We start from the raw sequence: 24739 nt of genomic DNA, 5'->3' as shown, positions 1-24739 counted from the left end.
AGCAGCAGCTGGGGACCAGGTGAGATACGCCAGGGCATCTCAAATGATGCTAGATGCCTGTATTAGATAATGGATTTGAGCCTCCTGTTTCTGGGCATAATGTATATTTAATGTATAAGATGACTGATCAAAAGTTAAGGTCCTGGTTTTGTTTTTGTTTTGTTCTGAGGCCAAGTTGTACAAATCTGTAATTACGTCGTCTCCCTCTTGATGCTAATGGAACTGCTTATCCACGTAATTGCTTACTGTTTTGGGTACATGACTGAGCTCTCCAGCTCTCCAGTCTGGCTATGCAGCAGCTGTTCTTGAAGGGAACCTTGATAAATGACAGACCATTCAAAATTTTTCTAGTTCATAATATCAAAGGAGCAAAGCCACACAACTTTAGAGCTAATAAGTAAAAATGATCATGTATATTTACACAGAATGCTTTGCACTTTAGGGCTTGTAAAATCTTCTGTCAATTCTGATACTGTACAATTTGTTCAAGAAACAAGAGACTAGATTATATAGCATCTTTTTCTGAGACCAGATTTATGTTTTGTATGTCAAAATAACATTAAGCAAATCCTCTTCTTCCTGCTAAAGAAGCTAGCCAGTGTGTAGCTCTTAGGAATTTTCTTTTTCAGTGATAAACATTACTTCAAAAACTTTTCCATGCACCTGGGTACTGACCAAAGACAACAAACAACGGAACAGGAAACCATAATTCAATTCTTTACTATATAGAAAGCTTTGCAGATGACCTAAGCAGCTACATTATTTATGCACTGGCTTTTTAGAGGTTTATAAGTTTTTTTGGCTGGTGCAAATGGAAAATCTTTCAGTGTGTTCGATGTACATTTAACTGGTTTTTAATCCTCTCCATAGTTATACACCTATATTGCTTTTTCTTCTGCTTCAGAGAGCAAGATAGAAAACAGTCATAAAACATTCCCACTGATATTCCTTTCAAACATGTATATGTTGCAGACCAAACTAGTTGCACAGCTTTAAATGCTGGGGACTTAGAGCCAAATCAGTACAGCAGGGACCTTTCTGTTATTAAAAATTACCTTGCTTGAAATGGATATTAGAGGTACTTGTGGTATATTACAGTTTTATTATGAACACTATTTCTTTTTTCCTTTTCCATATCTAGTGTTGATTATCTATTTTGTTAATACTTTTTAAAGCCTGACTTTATTATTTTCTTAATAATTGAATTTTTAACATAATTTCAGAGGTGAAACTTGTGCCAAACCTCAAACCCAAAGACAACATGGGTTTCTCTGTAGACTGGCTCCTTTCCTGTGACCTAGGTTGAGAAAGCTACAGGCAGCAGAGCTGCTTATGGTAGTGTTTGTTGGGTCATGGGAAGAAGCCAATCATTCCAGCATATCAGGTATATACAGTTCCTTGGAAGTGTTTCCTTTGCAGTGGTATGTAGAAGTACATCTCAAAGAAAATAAATGAAAAGTAAAATATTATTTTATTGTGGCAGTAGTTTTCTTTCCTTTTGTTTTTTTTTTTTTTTTTTTTTGTTTTTTTTTTTTTTGTTTTTGTTTGGAGAGGTCTCAGGCATTTTCATCTACATGACCTCTCCAGCTGATACTGCTGCACAGCAAGCTGTATTGATAGGCATGTGAAAGTTCAAGGGATCTTTTAGTATTATGCCAGTTATGATTCTCCAAGCTGCTTAATAGAGTGTTTCTTTTTGACATTTGTAGATATTTTCAGTTGATGTGTGTCTCTCTAGAGACAAAGAACTGAAGCTGAAATTTCCTATCATTCTGTCAAAAATGACTGAACAAAACAAGAAAAAAAAAAAGTACATTGTGCCTCCAGGAACTTTAAACATTTCTGAATAGTAGATAGGATATGCTTCAGTTCTCTAGAATCTTTATCTTTTTTAATCCATCCTATACAACTGTCATGAAAATTTGTCTTCTAAACATACATTGGGAATATGGGATCAAACCTGCTAAATATTGCATGTATTATGTATTGCAGTTCTTTTGAGAATTTTAGAATATGGAAATGGAAATCTGATCAGGTGAGCAAAAGTTTAGGTCAGGCACTTTTGCACAAGATAGATTTCCTGCTCTTCTGGAGAGATGACAATTACGTGTTCAGTTGACCTGGTTCCACAGATGTAATTGGATCATTAGATTCAATCTTGACTTCATTGATATAATTTATATATTTTTTTCATCTTTGTTCTGTTTTCAACAGAGGGGCTAGATTAGGTATTAGAGTTACTATTTATATATTTATGTTTGAATAGCTCTTATGAAGTGGTCTCAACTTAAAATCAAGGGTTTGGCACCTTCTGCTGGAGCTGACAGCACTTCCACAGCCATTTACAATCATGCTGTTAATAAATTATTGATTAGTTAAAAGAGAAAATTCAATTTGTGAAAAGGAACATGAATGAGAAGTTAATAGGTTCATTTATTTCCCTTATGATTTTTTAGTCTCTGCTTTGCCACCTGCTTCTTTATGAAAATATGCAGTCAATTTCCTTCAGCATGCACATGAGAAAAAACTACAGAATTGTGAATTAAGATGCTTATTTTAATAGTTGGATGTCCTGGTTTCTACTCCAGCCTGGTGTCCTAGTCAGTGGTCATAAGCAAAATGGATTATAATATCACGAAGACTAGGAACTGACCAGACAGTTGTTTGTGGTTGGACTTCTGAGAGTTGCCCTGATAAAACAGACATTCTGGAACTGAAACATACTTACGTCAGCTAAGCAGAAGTCTAATGTACATACTGATTTAGAGGAGCAGAACAATCCTTATCAGATGGCCCAGAGGCTGATGCATGTGAGAATCAACTGCTGAAGACATAAAGCTGTTCTGTCAAGTACCAGTGTGAACATGCAGAAAAATGCAAAGTGACTGCAAAATGCTTCCACTGTTCTGTGCTCTACTGATAAGAGGTTTTTGACAAAATACAGGCTTGCTTTTCATAAGAAAATGCTATTTTTTTCTGAACGAAAAGCTTTTCTGGTACTGTATCATGTTCAGTGACATTTTGGTTGAGAGAAAGATCCATACTTATGGCCTACATGATACATTCTCTGTTATTCAGAAATAATTTTTGTTTTCTTTGTGAAATATACTGAAAGGTCTGAGGAAATTTTTGTGTTTTGTGTACTGTATTAAATGCTATGAATACCTGTCATTAAGTATAAAAGATAAATATTGAGATTATGTTAAATCTGAATGCAAAGTAGAACATGTGACCTTAGGAGGAGCACTACAACTCATTGATTTGCCATGATTACCACAAAAGAAGACATTCTTATTTTAAATTTTAGAATGATAGCTAAATCTAGAAGCTATGTAAAAACAGTCAAGTTCTATAGGAGGATGCTGATAAATGATCTGGCAGATCACACGATTATACTGTCTGATCCATCAGTAGAGAAACATCAGGGACGTATTTTCATTAATAGAGGAAATGCACTAAAATAAATCCATTCCACAATGGTGTTTATATTTTAACAATTATGAGCAGCTAGCTAAATGCAATGACAGGTCCATTAAATAGAGATTCTATAGGCATCGTGAATAGGATTATCAGGACATATTTATCTTTGTTTCTTTTTAAAACTCAAGATCTCTAAAAGGTCTGAAAAACCTCCTAACTGACTTTTATGGGGTTCCTATAATCCTATTTATAAAACAAAAGTTTCCATGTTCATTCACTGATGTAGGTCCACAAAATATTGTTTAAAGATTTTTCTGGTTAAACAAGATTTATGAGACAATATGTTTTGGAAAAGTGCCACAGTCTTACAAATGTGGGATTAGGAGGTGCTGACAAGATTCAGAAAAGCAGCTCAAAAACTGAATTATTCATCACAAGGAAACAGTGGAGCAATTCTGAACAAAAAGTAATTATAATTTCCAAAGCAGACCTAGGCTATGTATGCATTACATTTACAGTATTAGAAGGGATGCTACAGAAAACCTTGGTGATGCTTAAGGTAGCATTTATTCCATCGCCATAAAAGTGAGGAAAATTTGGGTTGCTTTATAAGACACTAAAAATTCACAGTTTAAGACAACTATGAATCTGGTGGAGTATTATGTGGTGGAGTAAACTGGAATACACATAAAAGGCTTGCAAAATCAAATAATATTTTATTAAAGATGACATATTTTCATTTTGGAATATTTCATGCCAGTTCAAAATCATTCTACCATATATACAATTTATAACTTGGAGCTTTAAAGAGGCTACATCAGAAACTATCTTGGTTAAGTTTATTCTCGGTGTGTAACAAGAACAACAGAGAGGAAAGGAAAGATCATCCTCAGCAAAGCTTAGTGCTAAGTCATGAGTTCCAATAATCTTGAGATATAGATGTAGATATGATATGAGACAGTTTGGTACTTGTGTTGTTTGAAAAATACTCATACAGTGAATCCTTCTTCTATGTGTGGGATAGCTTCTCTGTTTGTCGAGTCCCAGAGTCCCACCTTACACCAAAATCACTATTTGGCGTGGCTGGCTGCTGCTTCATCTCTGCAGGATATTGGCAAAGCTCTGCTCCCTCTGGGAGTTTCCAAAGGATTCCTTCTTGATTTCTTTGTGAGCTGAGCCTATAAAGAAAAGAAGATATACTAGAGGATTTACTATCTCAAACCAATATAATTCATAAATTTTTATATTCAAAGGCCTGAAAATTTGCTGGAGAGCACTGCACATGAATTGAGTGGAAAGACTAATGGCAAAGCAGAGGAAAAGATACAGTCTTTATTACTGTAATCTTTTCACTTGTTTTTATGCTTCTTTGGGCTAAATTGATCAGAGAATTGATGTTTAAAATGAATCTGAATAGCTTTACTCACTTTTACTCAGAAGCTTTCACAGGCTTCTTAAAGAAATGGGTCAGTATGTGCACTGTGCAGCTGGACTTGGGGGGCTAATGTGATTTATGGAAAGTAATTGCAGCCTAAATTTTCATCTGAAAAATGATAGGACAGTCCAGTTGAAACCAGAGGTGGTAAGCCACGGAGGTAAAACTCAAAAATCTTCCTCATATATAATATAATTTATTCCTATGATTATGTTATACATGTATGTTGTCAGATTCTGGGGCTCACATTGATTTATGATCAAATATGTCATGCTATTATGCTTCTGAGAGGAATTAATTAATTCCTCCTACTACAAAAGTAATTGAAATCCATGTCAGAAAGCTAGATAGCATAAATGAGGTCATGAAAGTTTAGTAAATTTTAAGTCATTTCTGTAACCATGTTTGTGGTTGAAGTGCCAAGATCTCTTTTTTGAATACATCAGAATGTAGCAAACTAGCTCTGGTTGAGTAAGCTTCTCCAATTCTATTATCAGAAAATAATTAGATCTTCATCTGATTAATCCTCTTCCAGAGTTATTGTTGTTATTTAGTGAAATCAGTTTTAAAAGGCTTATTTCATTGTACTGCAAGAATGTTTTTTTTTTTTGTTGTTGTTGTTTGTTTTTTTGTTCGTTTAATGCTGCTCCAGTTTGAACTTTGATAAGAGTATTCTAGAGAAGAATCTGAGATTACCTATTCTGGATTAAAATTTAAACTAAATACATCTGGCATGGCTTCAAAATAATAATCATAGTGAATGAAAGGCTTAAACAAGTATTTATGTACTAGTACATTTTGAAAACAAGGGTAGATAACAGATATTTTATGGCAAAATATACTTTAAATTACTCCATGGATTAACTCCACACTCAATCCGATTCACAGTAATATGAATGCTTTTCTTTAATTCCTGATCCAGGATCTACAGGAAGAAAATTATTACACTGATTTTAGTTTAATTTTTTCTTCATGTAAAATACATTAACACGTATCCAACTGTAGCATGCTAGCAGTATTTTAAGGTATATGCTGATCCATGCAAAGTTAGAAGTACATTTGTCAGACAGCAAATTTAAAAGATATAAAAATGATTAGAAGATTAATAGAAAAATCGTCCTTTTGTCTCCCAAAAGTTATGCCATTAATCATATTTTTTCTTCTGGGTGCAGATAGTTTTTCATAGCTGTTAGCTGTTCCTGTTTATCTCACTTTAATTTTATGGTACTGAGTCTTGGGCAAGTTTCTTCATAAAAATACATAAATATTTCTGCTAGTTTAGTTACCTTATTAAATGTCAGCGTCTCTGTTCACATTTCATTCATATTCCTTGGCTGACTATGACAGAGGAAGGCTTTAACCTGACTTCCTCACATACTCTCAGTTAATCAGTCAGGCACTTCAGCACAGGTTTCCTAAAAAGGAAGCAAATCTGTCTTTTAACATCTTCCTTTTTTCCTTAAATGTTTAAAAGCTAGATTTAGGTCTCTTTATTGCTTGATTTGATCCCCCAGCCTCAAGGTGGGCGCACATTTTTCTACTCCAATGTGTATTTAATTTATTTATCTATAGGAATACCTCTAACAACTTTATCACTAGAGTTGTTAAAAGATTGGAGCATATATATATATATATCCACCTTTCAGCTGGGTGTTTTTTGACTCTCTTGCTTTTCCTTTTTTTTTTTTTTTTTTGACTTGTACCCTCACTATGGAAACAAATGCATTTTTTAATCTCTTTCTCTTTCTTTTTGTATCATTTCAGAAAATGCAAACCTCTGGCAATGTTAACACTGTAATCTTTCACACATCTTTCCAAATTGCATCCTTGAATCCTCGGGTCAACCTGCCAATGTCCCAAAGTTTACAATTTTGATGTTCCCTACAATAAAACTTTTAGTCAAAAACAATCATAAAAAATGGCATTAGGAAAACACCAAACCCACATAAATAATGAGCCGAGATAGGTATAGAATGGCTTACAAGGCACAATTCCAGGTATGGTCAAATCAAGTGTTATTGAACATTGCATAGCAAAGAGCCAGCCAGGGTCTTGACATGCTATTCAAACCATATAAGCACATAGGCAGTCCGCAGCAGTTATTGTCATTTGCTGACCTAAGAAAGAGTGGTGGCCTCCCAAAAAGGTGATATCTCTTTGATTTTCTGTCATTTTCAGATTATCTTTCTGCAGTGAATTTACACTCTAACATGAAAATTCTCAATCTGTAATATTAACAATAAAATCTTAAGTAGAGTTTTCATCACAATGACCACAATCAAACAGGCTGTAAACACTAATTTCATAAAAGTTGAGCTCTTATTTTTGTGGTTTTCTTGATCAAGGCACACATACAAAGCTACATTCAGTGAAAATCAATCTTTAGCATTATAATTTATTTTTCTTTTACCATCAACTCTTGAAGAATGCCCTGCATTGCATACTCAAGACATTATGCAAACGTGTGCAGGCAAAAGTAATATATTCATAGTTTAGTACTGAACCAGACACTTTCTCATTTGCATTAATTTATAAAATGAAACTCCTCTATACTTTGCTCTAGTACTTCTCTATGGTCATTATTCAGTTGAGCACTCCCTTCTGATTGAGGCCTGGATTGATCACCAAAGTATTACAGCTGGCTTGTTCCCTTGGTCAAACTACTGCTTTACTTCTCTGAGTGATGCTATTTTAAAGTGAATAAATTGATTTAAAAAATGAGGATTCCAAGATAGGAGAATCTGAAAAGAAAAAAAAGACAACACCAAAAACAAACAAACAACGACAACAAAAATGCACTGTTTGAGAATGACAGACAGATCACACTATGTAGTTCCATTTCCAAATCTTTCTAATGAACCATTTTACTGACTATTTTGATTTCAAGTCATGTTTGTTATGTATTATACACACAGGCTTTTCCTAAATCTGTGGTACATGTGTAGATGAACACTATCTTCTAACATAGACTCAAGAACTTTACTAGTTTTCTCTTTCAAAATTCAGGTGTAACCAGTTTTTTTTTTTTTTTGGAAGGAATGTCAGGAGTTAGCAGAGAATCTAAAGGGTAGTGATTCATTAAATAGAGCTATGAAAAATGAAGTACTGCTTAGCAGTTCTGTTAGTCATGACCATAAGGGAGCTGAACTTTACAGATTACCTTTCACATCCCTAGGAAGTACGTTTAAGGATTTTGTGCTATCATCTGAAGAATTCAGACTTTAATTTCTGAATCCGAGACAGGCACAGAAATTAATAACAAAATTTTATGTTGTTAAAAGCTGCTTTTGAATTTTTCTTGTAAACCACTGCTTGCCTCAAAGACCAGTTATTTTCCTGCTGAAAGCACTTTCTGGTATAGGATTTGTTTATCTAACAAACAACATTTATAAGCAATTTCACAAGTAATTAAATTTATCTGGATGAATTTAGTTATGTGGTTCATTTTGAAATCGGTATAGGACTTTTTTTTTTATAAAGTGATGCAGTGGTGCATAATTTGGCAACTAAGAAAGATGGTCATCCTGTTGGACAGTCTGATAATTATTTTATTTTATTTTATTTTATTTTATTTTATTTTATTTTATTTTATTTTATTTTATTTTTTTCCATTAAAGTATAAGAGGTGCTTTATAAGGCACTGTCCATGTACTTTGTCTTAGGAAAGCATTATTGATCTGATTCTCTTGTTAGGAGGATCACTTATATGATGGTGTACCTCCTTAGATGTGAGTGATGTTAGTGGGGACTGTTAGTGTTAGGTTAGAGGTTGGACTCGATGATCTTGAGGTCTCTTCCAACCTAGAAATTCTGTGTCTGTATGATTAACTACAAAACTTTCTTTTTAAAACAAGGAAACACCTTCATTTTATTCTGTAGGAAGCATGACGCGTTCTTAGAAATTCTGCTGCTGTCTGTTGAGGCTGAGAGATATCTTCTGTGTTACATTTTCTTTCACCTGGAGATATAGAGGTATTAAATAAGATGTCTGCTGCAAAATTCTTGGTGAACCAATTCTAGGTTGGATGTGGTACTTAAGGATGTGATTTGGTGGGTAATATTGGTGATAGGGGGATGGTTGGACCAGATGATTTCAGAGGTCTTTTCTAGCCTTAATGGTTCTATGATTCTATGACAGTCTCTGTACTATATGATGGATAATGGGTTGAAAGTTTTATTGCTCAAGAATAACTTTGTTTTTGGAAATATTCTTTCTGATGAATTGCAGGGACTTGTTCTACTCATTCTGAAGTATTCAAAGATGGAGCTATTCAAGGACCAATAATGAATTTCAGTTTCACACCTTAATTCAAATTTATTTTCTCATGTAGACAATTTCTAGATCAAATTCACATGTGTAAGAATGGTCATGTTACATTTCATCCTACTTAAAGAATATAGGGGAAATGTCATCTGCTTGATTCTTTCCTCTTTTAAACATTTATACAGCTGTCAAGTGTGTTTAAGCTTTTCTAATGTTCTACTTCTCATTACCAAGATCTACTTTGGAGTACTTTGATTTGGCAATTCTTCAGCGGAACATTTATTTTTAACAATTTCAAATGCCAGAAGTAAGTTTCACACATTACATAGAGTGCTGGATTCTAGCATCTCCTACTTTTTTTTCTCTTTTATTCATTTAATTGCAGTATTGCAATTTTAAATAAAAACCCTGTTCATATTCTTACATTGTTATATACATTATATGTACTCTATCCTTTCTTCAGAACCACTGAGATGGTAATGATTTTACAGCAAAATTGTACTGTAATTGCTACAGCTGTTGTGCTAAAGCATTTATGTCTTGCTCTGTCTTTTGAATGAAAAAATCTTTAATTGAACATAGATGTGTTGAAGCTGTTAATTATTCAGTAAAAAAGACATCTGAATTAAGGTGCTTTTTTTTTTTTATAACATTTTAGGGAGAGTAGAGTGACTTTTAAATAATTTTAGTACTTTATTCAATAGTCCATGATAGTTCAAAATGAAAATATATTTTTATATATATATATTTCAAAAGTATTTTCCAATAAATGAAGATCTGTGCTTTGTTCATCATGATATACTTTTAAACCAGAATTCAAAATAAATTGACTCTGTTCTCCCATCTGGAAGGCATAATTATCCTATGTATTAAAAGTTTAACCTCTTTATTCTGGTACTTAAAGTGCTTAAATTTAAATATAAGTTGAACTTAGTAGAACATAGGTCTTCCAAATGACAAATTAAAGCTTGACCTCAAGTAGGTTTATGTTTGTGTTGAAGGTGTGGTCACATGGACCGGTCCAGATTGGCCAGCTGAACCAACTATCCTGATAGCATAACCGCACATACAAACAAATTTAAATATTGCCAGAAGCGTTGGCTGTAAAGATTTATATATGTTCTTCTATGATATTCCTCAGGGAAATTCTGTCCTGGTTCTAATTGTTATCTTCAAGAAGTCAAAATGTTAACTCTTTGCAGACTGTGTTGTATTTAATACAGTTTGATTCTATAGGGAAGACACAGAACAAAGGGTTGTATTAATGTTAGTGAAGGACACTTCCTGGGCTGTTTGCTCATACTTGACTTTATCAGGGAGAAGGAAGGATATTCATGCTAAGTGTCATAAATGAAGTTTCTTTAATCATTGGGTGTTTCAGTGCCTAGCACTTACCAAGCTTCTGCCCTTAACAACCACAGAAATTGCGCCAAAGTGACTTTCAGTATATCTTATGAGTAGTCTAGATTTTTATTTATTTATTTATTTATTTATTAGTACAAGGTTACCAATTCTGGTTAATGTGGTCTTTAATGAAAGAACATTAGTTGGCTTTTTACATGATGGTTTCTTCTTAATGTTTCTAAAAGTACTTCCTGCCTCTTTGCATGCTGTTTTTAAAGGATGAATATCAGCATTCTTCAATCCACATTTTCTGATCCTGAGGAATGAAAGGGATATTCAGCATACTGGTTCAGCATGGGTGTACCATCCCCTCTATGCTAATGACTTCAGGGTGAATGAGAGGAGAAACAGAATGAAAGAGTAATAAGAGATCTATTCCCAAACCCTTATCATTCTGTGATATTTGATAAGATGATAAGATAGCACTGCATGAGGACATATTCTCACATCTACGAATTCCTAGAGTAACTAAAGCAAAATACAGTTTGTAGCAGTACTATGTAGCAGGTAGGGAACAAGAGAGTTCAGAACCAGAAAGAAGTATTTTCAGACCATTAAATTTATCCAATTGCTGACATGAGAGGATCCATGCTTTGGGTTGTGTTATGAAATCAAGTATTTGGTGCATGAAGATCATATCACAGAATCACAGAATTTCTAGGTTGGAAGAGACCTCAAGATCATCAAATCCAACCTCTGACCTAACGCTAACAGTCCCCACTAAACCATATCCCTAAGCTCTTCATCTAAATGTCTTTTAAAGACTTCCAGGGATGGTGACTCCACCACCTCCCTGGGCAGCCTGTTCCAGTGTCTAACAACCCTTTCAGTAAAGAAGTTCTTCCTAACATCTAACCTAAAACTCCCCTGGCGCAACTTTAGCCCATTCCCCCTCGTCTTGTCACCAGGCACATGGGAGAATAGACCATCCCCCACCTCTCTACAGCCTCCTTTAAGGTACCTGTAGAGAGCGATAAGGTCGCCCCTGAGCCTCCTCTTCTCCAGGCTGAACAAGCCCAGCTTCCTCAGCCACTCCTCGTAGGACTTGTTCTCCAGGCCCCTCACCAGCTTCGTCGCCCTTCTCTGGACCCACTCAAGCACCTCGATGTCCTTCTTGTAGCGAGGGGCCCAAAACTGAACACAGTACTCGAGGTGCGGCCTCACCAGAGCCGAGTACAGGGGGACGATCACCTCCCTAGCCCTGCTCGTCACACTGTTTCTGATACAAGCCAGGATGCCGTTGGCCTTCTTGGCCACCTGAGCACACTGCTGGCTCATATTCAGCCGACTGTCCACCATCACTCCCAGGTCCTTCTCTGCCTGGCAGCTCTCCAACCACTCCTCTCCCAGCCTGTAGCTCTGCTTGGGGTTATTGCACCCCAGGTGGAGGACCCGGCACTTGGCCTTGTTAAACTTCATGCAGTTGACCTCAGCCCATCGGTGTAGCCTATCCAGATCCTCCTGCAGAGCCTTCCTACCCTCGAGCAGATCGACACACGCATCTAGCTTGGTGTCATCTGCAAACTTACTGAGGGTGCACTCAATGCCCTCGTCCAGATCATTGATGAAGATATTAAAGAGGACCGGCCCCAGCACCGAGCCCTGGGGGACGCCACTAGTGACTGGCCTCCAACTGGACTTGACTCCATTTACCACAACTCTTTGGGCCTGGCTATCCAGCCAGTTTCTAACCCAACGAAGCATGCGCCAGTCCAAGTCAAGAGCAGCCAGTTTCTTGAGGAGAATGCTATGGGAGACGGTGTCAAATGCATTGCTAAAGTCAAGGCAGACCACATCCACATCCTTTCCCTCGTCCACCCAGCACGTCACTTTGTCATAGAAGGAGATCAGGTTCGTCAAGCAGGATCTGCCTTCCATAAACCCATGCTGACTGGGACTGATCGCCTGCTTGCCCTGCAAGTGCCGCAAGATGACTCCCAAGAGGATCTGCTCCATGAGCTTCCCTGGTACTGAGGTCAAACTGACAGGCCTATAGTTCCCCGGGTCAGCCCTCCGGCCCTTCTTGTAGATGGGCATCACATTTGCTAGCTGCCAGTCAACTGGGACCTCCCCCGATAGCCAGGACTGCTGATAAATGATGGATAGGGGCTTGGCCAGCTCCTCTGCCAGTTCTCTCAGTACCCTTGGGTGGATCCCATCCGGCCCCATCGATTTGTGCGCATCCAAGTGCCGTAGCAGGTCACCAACCAGTTCTTCGTGGATGGTGAGGGCCACATCCTGCTCCCCATCCCCTTCCACCAGCTCAGGGTACTGGGTATCCAGAGAACAACCAGTAATGCTGCTAAAGACTGAGGCAAAGAAGGCATTAAGCACCTCCGCCTTTTCCTCATCTCTTGTAACTAAGTTTCCCCCCGCATCCAGTAAAGGATGGAGATTCTCCTTAGTCCTCCTTTTTGTGTTGATGTATTTATAAAAACATTTTTTGTTATCTTTAACGGCAGTAGCCAGATTGAGCTCCAGATGAGCTTTGGCCTTCCTAATTTTGTCCCTGCACAGCCTCGTAACATCCTTATAGTCCTCCCTAGTGGCCTGCCCACTTTTCCAAAGATTATAAACCCTCTTTTTTCTTCTCAGCTCAAGCCAGAGTTCTCTGTTGAGCCAGGCTGGTCTTCTTCCCCGCTGGCTCGTCTTTGGGCACATGGGGACAGACTGCTCCTGCGCCATTAAGATTTCCCTCTTGAAGAGCGCCCAGCCTTCCTGGACCCCTCTGCCCTTCAGAACCACCTCCCAAGGGACTCCACCAACTAGTGTCCTGAGCAGCCCAAAGTCAGCCCTCCGAAAGTCCAATACAGCGGTTTTACTGGTCCCCTTCCTGTCCTTGCCAAAAATAGTGAACTCCACCATTTCGTGGTCACTCTGCCCAAGACAGCTCCCGACAATCACATCCTCCACCAGTCCTTCTTTGTTTGTGAAGAGAAGGTCTAGCGGGGCACCACCCCTGGTAGGTTCACTAACCAGCTGCGTCAGGAAGCTATCTTCCACGCTCTCCAGAAACATCCTAGACTGCTTTTTAAAACAGTCTGGATCATGTGAAGGAGAGAGGGATTGTGACTTCTTAGTGTTAGGTCAGAGGTTGGACTCAGTGATCTTGAGGTCTCTTCCAACCTAGAAATTCTGTGATTCTGTGTGATAATACCATTGTCTGGAGAAATGCTTTCTAACAGGAACTCTTAAACCGGCAGGCATCTTCCATCCTATGACACTGTGCCCACCCATGGGGCAGAAGTAGGTCATGATCTTTCTTACAAGAACATGAGATGCAGTTGCCATGAAGAGCTGCTGTGAGTTAGGGTTAACAGAGTTCTTCAGAAGCACAGAAAGAGACCTGTGCCAGGTCTGCACTCCTCTGATGATTTTCAGTGATACAGAGGTTTGGATGTATATATATTTTATATATATATATATTTATATTTTTTTCATATATATATATTTTATATATATATATATATATTTTTTTTTTTCCTGGAATTTAGAGCTAACACATGAATATGATGGGAGGAGTATCTCTGAGATGTAGTCTGTTTGGAAATATCCTTCTTCTGCCATGATTTAAAAAAAATAATAAATTAATAAAGAATGCAGGAGACTGCTTTGCAAGATTTAGGGGCTAAACTTCTGCCTCTTACCAGCTTCTTTGATTACTGTGCTCAAAGTTGCTGTTTGCAGCACAAATAAAGCTTTTTACTTGTCTACGAGGAATAAAGGATATGTGACTTTTCTGTGAGTTTATTGCATTAACTTCAGCAAGTAAGACTTACTGAAAGTCTTCCATCATTTTTAAGCATGATTTTTGGCAGGTGATGAGTTTACATTTGATTTCCCAGCGTGTTGTTGATAGTGAGTTTAGCTAGATTATGATGAAGAGTTTGAGACATACAGACTGTTCAAGTGTTTGGCAACTTCAAGATTAAATAGCTTTAGCTGGCATTCTATATTATGTTTATAAAATCCAGGGGAACCTTACAGATCAAATGTCAATCTTCAGACAAAAATAGAGATTAATCAAAAAAGCATTCAAAGGATTTACAAATTACTTTTACTTACTATTTACAAATCAGTCCAATAGATGGTGTATTATTTGATTTTTATTTTATAGATTGATTGTGAAATGGGAATATGAGATAGTGAAGATGGAAATTGAGGCAATAAAAATACCCATGGAGTTTAGGGTAAGGAGAGACTGGTTGGTTACTGGTTGGATCTAATAGACGACAGAGAAAACACTTGGATGTGTATACATATTAAGTTATTTGCTTTAGAGAGCTTGGATCAGTTTATGATTTCAAGTGGAAACCATGTAAGACCCTTTTGCTTTGTGTGATTTCAGTTAGACATTAAAGAAAACTTGGAAATTTTGACTAAATTTTGATTAAGCCTTTTAGCACACTTGACCCTGATACTAAATGAGACCCAGAGTATTTACATGGTATTACAATGAAAATGTATAGAGTGAGTAAGGTAAAATGAGTTGAAGCCTAACAGACAATGCCTGCCTGAAGGAAACCACTTCATGATGTATAAACATGATTAATATTTAAAGAGCCAAGGCAATTCTATCACCATGAAAATGCATTTTTTCATTAAGAAGCTGTAGCTTTGAGTGTGTGTTATATAGCTGCAGAATTTCTATTTTAATTCATCAATATGGGTTTGAAGTTTTGGTATATCAAAACGTTGGCTGAATTACCACCATGTTCAATATTTATTTTCCAATGACTGAATCATAATTACAGATCACTGTGTACCACTCATAGAGCTTAAAATAATCACAAAATGAATTGTGATTCGTGAAACCCTTAGCAACCACAAGGCTTCTTGTGCATATGCTCAGACATAGGAGTGACTGAGAAGTAGTTTCATAAAGCACATTTGCAGCACCAAAAATGTAAAATTTCTTTCTTGTGTTTCTCAGTAGCTGAATTTATTGAGACAGCAGCTCTAATTAGAAGAAATATTAGTTAACTGCCTTGTTATGGTTTCAGGAAGCAAAACACACATCAAGGTCTGAGTAAGGAGCTATCAGTTCTAATTGCTCTCCAATGACATATTGGTCATTGCCTGGACTGGCAAAATGTCCCCATGTCAACACAATTTTCACTACCATAGTGTAAGAAACCTCAAAGTAGAGGTTAGCTATTTTGAAGTCACGTTAATCAGCCATGATGTAACTGCAGGTGGGAGTGGTGGAACAGGAGTGGCTACCCAAAGGAATAATTTCTGAATCTTTATTAGCATATTTTGGATTTTTTCCCACTGCTTCTCATCCATTTATATGATCTAGTCTCACACAACCATATATTAAAAATATTACAAATATATCCAGATACAATGGAAACTGTGATTTTCCTGTTTCATATTTATGAGAGACAATATTTATCTCCCATCTTGCAGAAAACATGCAGAAAGGAAATTATAGCCTTTGTCAGCATAACAAAAAATTTCTAGTAATCCTTATGTTATTATTATTTTTACTTGAAGAAGTGTGGACTTTGTACATGATTGCTTGTTATTATTACAATTTATTTTTTATTTCTGATCTGTGTCATTTTTAAGTATTTGACAGAGAAACTGGATTATTTATACATAGATTTATTTTGTACATGCATGTTCTTAGAAAAATATAAAATTCAAATGATACTGAGTCACGTGTAAATAATTTGGTGAATTTATGTAGGGAATTCAAGGGAAAAAATAATACATTTTATTTGTCGTGACTTTTCCAAGATGAAATTTTTCCATTTCCATTTTGGATTTTCCCTAATCAAACTATTTTCCTAAATCTTAAATGTGCACACAGGTCATACTACTTAGATTCTGGGAGTGGGTTGTTTTAAATAAAGGAGCTGAACTTTCCATTGCTCATGTGGTGGAGCTGCTGGATATTGTCCCTTTTTCAGATTGTTCATGTTTGAATGAGGATATAACTTCTGCCTTTGAAAGCTGAGGATCTGTTGGGTGAGCAATGGTTTATGTGGATCGTGAAAATTGTTCAACTATTTACAAGAATCACTACAGGTAGCCAAATTAGCTTCCAGTTTTAATTTTCCAGTTCGATTTTTCAGAGGAAAATTTCCCACTTCTCCAAGTTTTTAAAAAGCTTCTGATGTTTAAACTGTAACTAGCCAGATTGTTAGAACACGACTACTCTTCTCCTTACTTTTAATTTCATGTCACATACCAGTCCATTTTTAGTTTGTAATGTTCACAATGAGAGACAAATCACTTGTATAATAAGTTGCAATTATTGACCTAGTTTTCTTAGTCAATACTAAATTGTCTAAACAAAACATGGAATTACTGTTCACAATTACTGTTCTGTCCTTACTCTTGTTAACATGTTGTCAGTACTTGCTCATCATTTTGTCAATGAATTAATACAAGGATTTTCTCAGCTGGTTTATGGGAACATAATGATTTACAACTTGTAATTGTAGTTGAAGTAACCAATCACAACTGGCATTGTGATTAATAAATATTAAGAGAAATAACTCATGCCCCCCCCCCCCCCCCAAATTAGCATCAGCATTTTTTAGTATATTATTATTGATTAGAATATTTTATTTTCAAATAATTATTAGGCTATTTGTTGTCCATCCTTAAACAGTGACTTCCATTAATTTCAAAAGATAATAGGAAACAGGGTTTAACTATGGTTTACTCTTTGCAGTTTACTTCACTTCCTCTTTAATAGGAGCTGTTGCAAAAGCCAGCTATTTCGTACAAAGTTTCCAAAACAGTTTTAAGTTAAGTCCAGATGTGTAAGTTAGAAAGCTGGTTCTTTACATTGCTTGGTAGTAGGGAGGAACAGCTAGCAGATCAGGGCATTCTTTGGAAGTTAATTTCAGGTTCAATTTTCTTCCTCTGGTTCTTGAAGACTGCTAAGCTAAACCTGTGACTCCCATTTATTTTCAGTGATCATTGGTAATTTTCCCTTTGAAAAGGAAGAGGCAGTCTTTAAAATCTGAAGTTGAAATTGTCATTTACCTCTCTACCTAACAATCTCCCTTCTTAATAAACCTGTTTCTGTCACCTTTCTTTGTGATCATTTCAATACATATTTAGGATAGTTTTTCCATCCATATTTCTTAGTATTGTTGAATGCTTGATTCCATAGAATAAAACGTTTTCTTTTGAAAGCATTGCAAACAGCCCTTTTAATCACTTATTACTTATCTTCATTTTCCCCCCTTATTACTGAAACTGTCATAGGAAACCTTCTCAAATAACTTAAAATCTGTCCTCAGTTAATCTGGTACAACCCCTGAAAGTTACAATTTCTCAAAACTTTAATTCAAATGTTGGGTAAAAAGAGAATTTCAGTGGGGAAGGAAGGAAGAACTGCATCCTGATTTTGATACTGTTAATCAAGAACATTCAATTTCTGCTCCCAGTCAAATCCTTCTTTTCTCCTGGTTTGGCTGTGTTGCTGTCTGGACTTCAGCGCTTGTTGCCTACAGCTGGACAGAAGTGTCAGATGCACAGGGGTGAGGGCTGGGCAAGCACTGCCTCTGCTGCTGCTCCTGCTCACCTCACAGGAAGTGCTATCAAAAGTAGGTGGGAGCAGAGTGTGCTTGGATCGTCCAGTATTTTTTTAATACCACAGTGCTGTTAACGGTGTTTACCAGAAGATGGTTCTCCACCCACTCCCTTTATTACTTACAGATGTTTCTTTTACCCTTATGAATTGGGACTGCTAGTTTTAAAATGTTGTCAGTTGTCCTGAGATAAATAAACTCTTCTTCTCTACAAATCTATTTCTTTCACACCAGTTCATTTTTGTATTTCACAATTATTAGTGCACACCCCCCACCCCATTTTTTTCTCTTTGCTATTATTTCTTAGTATTGTGGTTCACAGGCAGCATCATACCAATAGCTCCAATTTTAAGTAGCATATCATGTTTTCTAATTGTATTTCTCATATTTCTTTTCCATTAATTACACTTAATTCAACAAAAGCAAACAAATAACAAACAGTCCTGTCCAGTACAGCTGCAGTATTCGTTAGTTTTTAGTTCTTTTCCTTCTTTTCTCCATTTTACAGAACTTTCTTTGTCTTGCCAAATGATGGGCTATAATATTTTACCACTTCCTGTTTTGTCTTATAAATTGACATATTTATTCTTTACCAAAAGAACATTTAAAAATCTTTGGCAATTTTCATTTAAAGCACAGTATTTTGAGTGCATGTGACTGTTCAGATAAAGTTATAATCCACTTAAGTAACTTAAGTCGCTGCCTCGGAAGTCCAGTTTTCTCAACAGGATTTCCAGGTGTCTGATCAGAAACACGGTGGAGGGATTTTATGGCTGTCTCTAGCTTGCTAATGGGGTATTATACCACACATGGATCCAGGCTTTCTTTGGAAGTGCACAGCAAAGGATGAAGGCTGATGGGAAGAAGTTGCTACAAAGGATGTTCCAATTAGATATTGGGGAAAAAACAATCCATGGTGGGGCCGGTTAAGTAATGGAACTAGTTGCCCACAGACTTTGTGCAATCTCCATGCTTGTGGATATTCCAAACTCAAGCCCCACTGCAATTCGATCTAAATTTCAAGTTACATCTAACTTTGAGGTTGGCCCTGCTTTGATCAAGGTCTTGGACTGGGTGGAGGTCCCTTCCAAAGAAAATTATCCTGTGGTTCTATGACAGAGCTGCAGTGGGTCAGCTCTCCGCAGTAAGCAGACGCTCTTGAGGACATACCTGCAAAGGTGCGGATAAGTGAGGTGACAAGGTCACTAGTAGTACCAATTTGTATGTGTTTTGTCTTTTTGCGTCTCTGTAACTTCTTCAGAATCACGTTACCTTTGCCTGAACAGCTTTTCCAAATTGCGTTGTTTGTTATTTTGTTCTGCATTCCTCCTAGAGTAAGAACAATAACTACAGGGCAAGTCACATCAGCTGACTGCCACCTATGCAGTAAAACTTTGCAAGGTCATCATGGTTTACCAGCTCCCACAGGGTCTCCTTTCCTCCTGCGAGTATAAAATGATTCTACATATCTGTTTGATCTGTGTCCTAAGGTAACAGAGCCACACAGATAAGAGCTAAAAACACTACTGGAAATCAAAGAGTTTGAAGCAATTTTGATCTGCAATTGTACTGTAGCCTGGCTCTCCCCTGCAAAATGTTGCATTTTTGAATCTGTTTACCCTTCCACCTTGGAAAGTACAAATCCAAGATAATTTCAGCAAACAACAAGAGAACAGTGCAAGTGGTGAAACTGCCCTGCAGCTCTTGGCAAATCAGGGCAGTGGTGCTGCCAGCCTCACCTGGGCATTTTGGCACTGGTGTTCAGTAGGGAGTTTGTGTGGTGTGCGTGTGTGCATGCATTACTGAGGAGCAGACCTCTCCAGAGAGTTAATTGTGCATGTGCTGAGTACTGCTGGCTGTCTACTCAATGACTTAGTGACAGTCTCTAGGTGCTCTGAGTTGGAGGGAATTATGTCCTGGAAAGGCCTCCATATGCATAAGGTTGTTTCTGTGTAGGAGATGCACTCCCACGGTATTTCAGCCACCCACTTCACCTTTCTGAGAAAAACAAAACAAAACAAAAAAAAAAAACCTTGAAATTTCCCATTCTGTTTATTTGCAATGCACTGTGTAAAATGCCAAGTAATTATGGTTGCTAAGAGCCCTATTTGTCTTATGTTCTATACTAATTTCAACTGAATTAAGACTTTGGAGATGTGAGGAAGCTGATCTTTTAAAACTCCATTTACTAAAATTATCCTTTCAGGCTTGGACATAATTATGCTTAAGTCGAAATACACGGGAAAAATGTGAAACTGGTTTTATGATGGAGCAGTACTTTCCAAATTTATGGGAGTTTTTTTCCAAACATTGGTTCATTTTTAAAAATTCATGAATTTTAATTAGCTCAAATGAAATATTTTATATGCCTAATAGAAATAAATGGACATCAGGCTTCCATAATTTCATTTACCTGTTTATTATTTCTATCCATTTATTCATTATTTCTATCTGTTTTGTATTGTTTATATTATTTTTATATTATAGTATTTTTCCCATCAGATTTCTTTTGAAAGTAGTCATCTAGTGCTGACTTATTTTCAACCCACTTTTAAAGTAAATGCTTGTTTCACCCATTTTTTTCACATAAAAGGATTATTTCATGTAAATTGTTAAACTAATAATATACCTTTAAATAAAAAAATCTGTCTTGCATGATAAAAATTTGTAGATCATTTCAGCTAAGAGTTATATAGCACAGAAAGAAAAAAAGACTCATGCTTCTTTAAACAACCATTTAGTCACAGCTCTACACAATTACAGATAAATTTTTATTTCACTACAGTGCTGTGACTTCTTCATAAGGTTAAGGTGAGCAGTGTCAGGAGTGTTCTCATCAAAGAGTTTAGGAAGAATTTGGTGTTTATGTGGTTTGTCTGTGTAAGTGTGTTGCTACAGAGGCATGATGCATTACAAAAATCTCTTTTGGGCGTAGCCATGTTTGTAATGTAAAAGAATGTTCTCAAAACTAAAAGCAAAAACACACTTGGGAAAATATTTGGATTTTTCTAATGCCATAGGCACCACCTTTCTTCTGGTATAATGATGACTTCTCTGTAAACACAGAAGCAATAGAGCTCCACATTAGCTCATAATAACACATATTCTCCAGCAAAAACATACTGGATGCTCAAATAAAAAATAAAGACATTAAAATGAAACAAATTATATGTAGTGGATATTAAAGATAGAATTGACCTCCTAAGCATAGCAAAATCATAGTATGACAACTTGCAAAGTTTTGTTTATTATTTTTAAAAAAATTAGAGACTCAGGCATCATAGCAGTGTCATAAATTAATATAAAATAGCTCTGATCATAGTTATTGAGTCCTCTGACTTTTCTTCATAGATCTTAAAAATTTTGGCAAGCTGCAAAAATAGACAGTTGATTATTATGTGTGTTCTAAAACCTTTTATTTTATTTTATTTTATTTTATTTTTTTAAAGATGAGATGCATTGAAAGTCTCTTTCCTTTACAGTAGATTTTCCATTGCTTCAGATAGAAAATGCTGTTACTAAAATTTGATATAAGCAACGCACAGACATTTTTATTTTCTTTTTCACAGATTACGATGCTTGGTGAAGCAGCTGGAGAAGGGTGACATTAATGTGGTGGATTTAAAAAAGAACATTGAATATGCAGCATCTGTGCTGGAGGCAGTTTATATCGATGAAACCAGGTAAGTCTGAGAGAATAGAACCATAGAATGGTTTGGGTTGGAAGGGAACTTAAACATCATCTAGTTCCAACACCTCTCACTAGACCAGGTTGCCCAAAGCCCCATACAGCCTGGCCTTGAATACCTCCAGGGATGGGACATTCACAACTCCTCTGGGCAACCTGTGTCAGTGCCTCACCACCCTCTGAGTAAAGAATTTCTTCCTAATACGTAATATAAACCTACCCTCTTTTAATTTAAGACCATTTTTGTTTAAAAAAGGAAGAAATGTTGGGAGTCGCATTTTAGAAATATAGTCTTTGCATGCACTTGTAAATGATGTGAGGTAAAGGTCTCCACAAATCAGTAGAATAATATATGGCTTTTATGTCTCTTAGTGACAAGGTTAAAGCACATGAAATTCTAAAGGTCAGATGTAGCTGTCTGAAGGGTTTGCTTAGTTCTTATCTCCCTCACTTGTCATATGTCCATGGTATAAAGTCACAAGAATTTTCATAAGGAGGGATGATGGGCTTTCTTTCCCCCAAAGGCCATATACTGATAATCATTCTGAGGATTGTATCTCTGAAAAAAATGATCTGTCTGGAAATGACATGCTCACAGAGATGAGGCAGGATATTGTAATCTGTCCCCTTAATACATAAATTCATGAAAAGCTGTGATTTATTTTATAGTATTTGATGCTTTGTTTATGATTATTTTTACTGGCAGTATGACTGGCAATCATCTTTAATGTGGGTTGACTTGAATGAAATTAGAAGTTCTAAGTATTTGGCTTCTTGAAAGAAGTTTAAGATATGTACTATAATCGATGTTAACTAGCCAACTTACAGTTTTTATTTCAACTTGCTGGCCTCTTAATTTTTTTTTTTTCTCTAAGCAGAATGTTCTGTTAAAATTGTCTGCCAAACCTTCTTAAACCTTCTTCAGTGCTTCTGGAGCATACAGTCTATGTCTAGTCTTGATTCCATATGTCCATATGACATTTAGGAAGTCTGCCATCATACTAATTATTGCATGGACCTAAGTATCTCATTTGCTGTCTTGCAAGTATGAAAATTTGGTACATCATTTAAACTACAGCTCTAGCTTTTTCCTGTTTCTTTCCCTTTGATATGTATGATTCACTCACCAAACCTCGCAAGTCTGTGATCTGGAGCACCTACTATTGAGTGATAGAAAGCCTACCCATTTGGACACAGTACGATGAAAACAATAGCAAATGAAGTTGGTATCCATACTCTGTTTTTCCCAGATTACGCTATAGACTAGGTTGGCAGAATCACTTACACCGGTGTCCTGCCTTTAGAGTTAACACACATCTAGTTCCGTAAAAGATGATAAAACAGTGGTAAACAAGGAGACTTCCTGAGGAGCCTGTCAACCACAATGTCATTCTTAGGGACACTGTTAGAAATATTGTTATTGATCCCAAGTTAAATGCACAACTCGAAAAGCATCAGAAATCTCAGTGAATTTGAAAGAGCTTATGTTTACAGACTCAGTTAAATTAAGCTTAACTGAACAGAAGAAGTTCAAACTCACTCAATAGGTGTTATAAATAATTCTGACAAGTCTTGCAGAATTGTCTCCGTTAGTACCTGACACTTGGCTCAAGGTAGTGGAAGAAGGATTTTTGGAGTCAAACAGGAAATAAATACAGGCTGATAATTCAGTCAGGACAGCTGTTCCATTCCTTGTAAACATAGCGCTTTATTCCTGCTAAGTGAGAAGAAAGTAAGTCAGATAAAATGTGGATGGAAATTACAAGATTAAAAAAATAATAATAAAAAAAAATAAGTTTAAATTTTTAAAATTTAAACTTTTGTGGTGAACATTTTTAAGTTGTTCTGGATAAAGTTGGAATATTTTGTTCCAATCATGGGCTTATTTTATGCTTTTAAAGTGTTTTAATACTTTATCAAATAGACTTGATTTCAGGAAGATATTTATCTGTGCCATTTCAATTCCACATCTAGATATTAGTTTGTTTTAGACTGTATAATGCCCTTTCAGAAGACTTTAACCTTTTGAAAACGTTTTTGAAAGTTGGCTATATTTCACTAATATATGAATTAGATCTGTTGTATATAGCTAGCAATTTCTTTGAACATCTTTGTTTGATTCCACAAGAAAAAAAAAAAAAAACACAACAAAAAACAAATACAAGTTATTACCACATTCTTGAAAGAGAAAGGAAATCTCATTAAGGGTAAATGGTTTTATAATAAAATGTGTCATCTGTTTGCATGAGAGATTTGGAAATACTGATGTTATTTCAATGATACTATAATGCTGAACAGAGTCCTTGAGAAAAAACTCTTACTAAAAATGTACACATTCTGATATGTATAACATTAGTGAAAAAGGAGGTCATTAAACCCAATCTTTGTGACTGCTGTTATAATAACCATTTTGGACCATACTGAATTTCAGTTCACTGCTCTATTAATGCATCAAGTATTTCTGGTGTCACCAGACATCAAGCAGGGACAAACAAATCTTCAAACTGAGGACAAAAGGGAAATGCTTTACACTGGGATTGTGTCACTTGCAAGAGTTAGAGTTAACATGACTTCATATCAACAATTGCTGGCATGACCCTTAAGAGTGCACCACAGAAGTATTTGTGATAGGAACATGCACGTGTATCTTTGTCACATGGAGTCTAAGGAAAAAGAAAGGGGCAACAATTTGGCTAGATGCTGGTGCTCACAGAGCTCTGTGTAACAGAATGAAGTTTACCAACTAGGAATTCTCCCCTGATTCCCAGAGTTCCCAGGGTGAAAAATGATCAGTGTAGCCTATTTTTAGGCAATGTCCAGTACACAACTTTAATTACATTTATGAGCAGAAGAATGCTGTTGCCAGGTGGTTTCAGGATTCTCAGTACTGCAACAAATTGAATCCATGGCAGCAGATCTGTCTGAGACTAGTAATTAATACCTCCAAAAAATAATTAACTGGTATACTAATC

General features: G+C 36.3%; 1 protein-coding gene across 10 annotated transcripts in view; it reads left to right on the top strand.

Annotated features, from left to right (window-relative positions):
* PDE1A (phosphodiesterase 1A) overlaps window positions 1–24739 on the top strand; it is a 221846-nt gene that overhangs the window by 145061 nt on the left and 52046 nt on the right. For all 10 annotated transcript variants that reach the window (XM_027461479.3, XM_072041054.1, XM_072041055.1 and 7 more), the window contains one exon: window positions 21649–21762. In XM_027461479.3, the coding sequence (XP_027317280.2) occupies window positions 21649–21762 (114 nt within the window). The remainder of the gene's footprint in view (window positions 1–21648; window positions 21763–24739) is intronic.

Source organism: Anas platyrhynchos, chromosome 7 (assembly GCF_047663525.1).
Source record: "Anas platyrhynchos isolate ZD024472 breed Pekin duck chromosome 7, IASCAAS_PekinDuck_T2T, whole genome shotgun sequence".
NCBI classification, from domain to species: domain Eukaryota; kingdom Metazoa; phylum Chordata; class Aves; order Anseriformes; family Anatidae; genus Anas; species Anas platyrhynchos.
The sequence above is the reverse complement of the archived record's forward strand: the minus strand, read 5'-3'. Positions and strand labels throughout refer to the sequence as shown.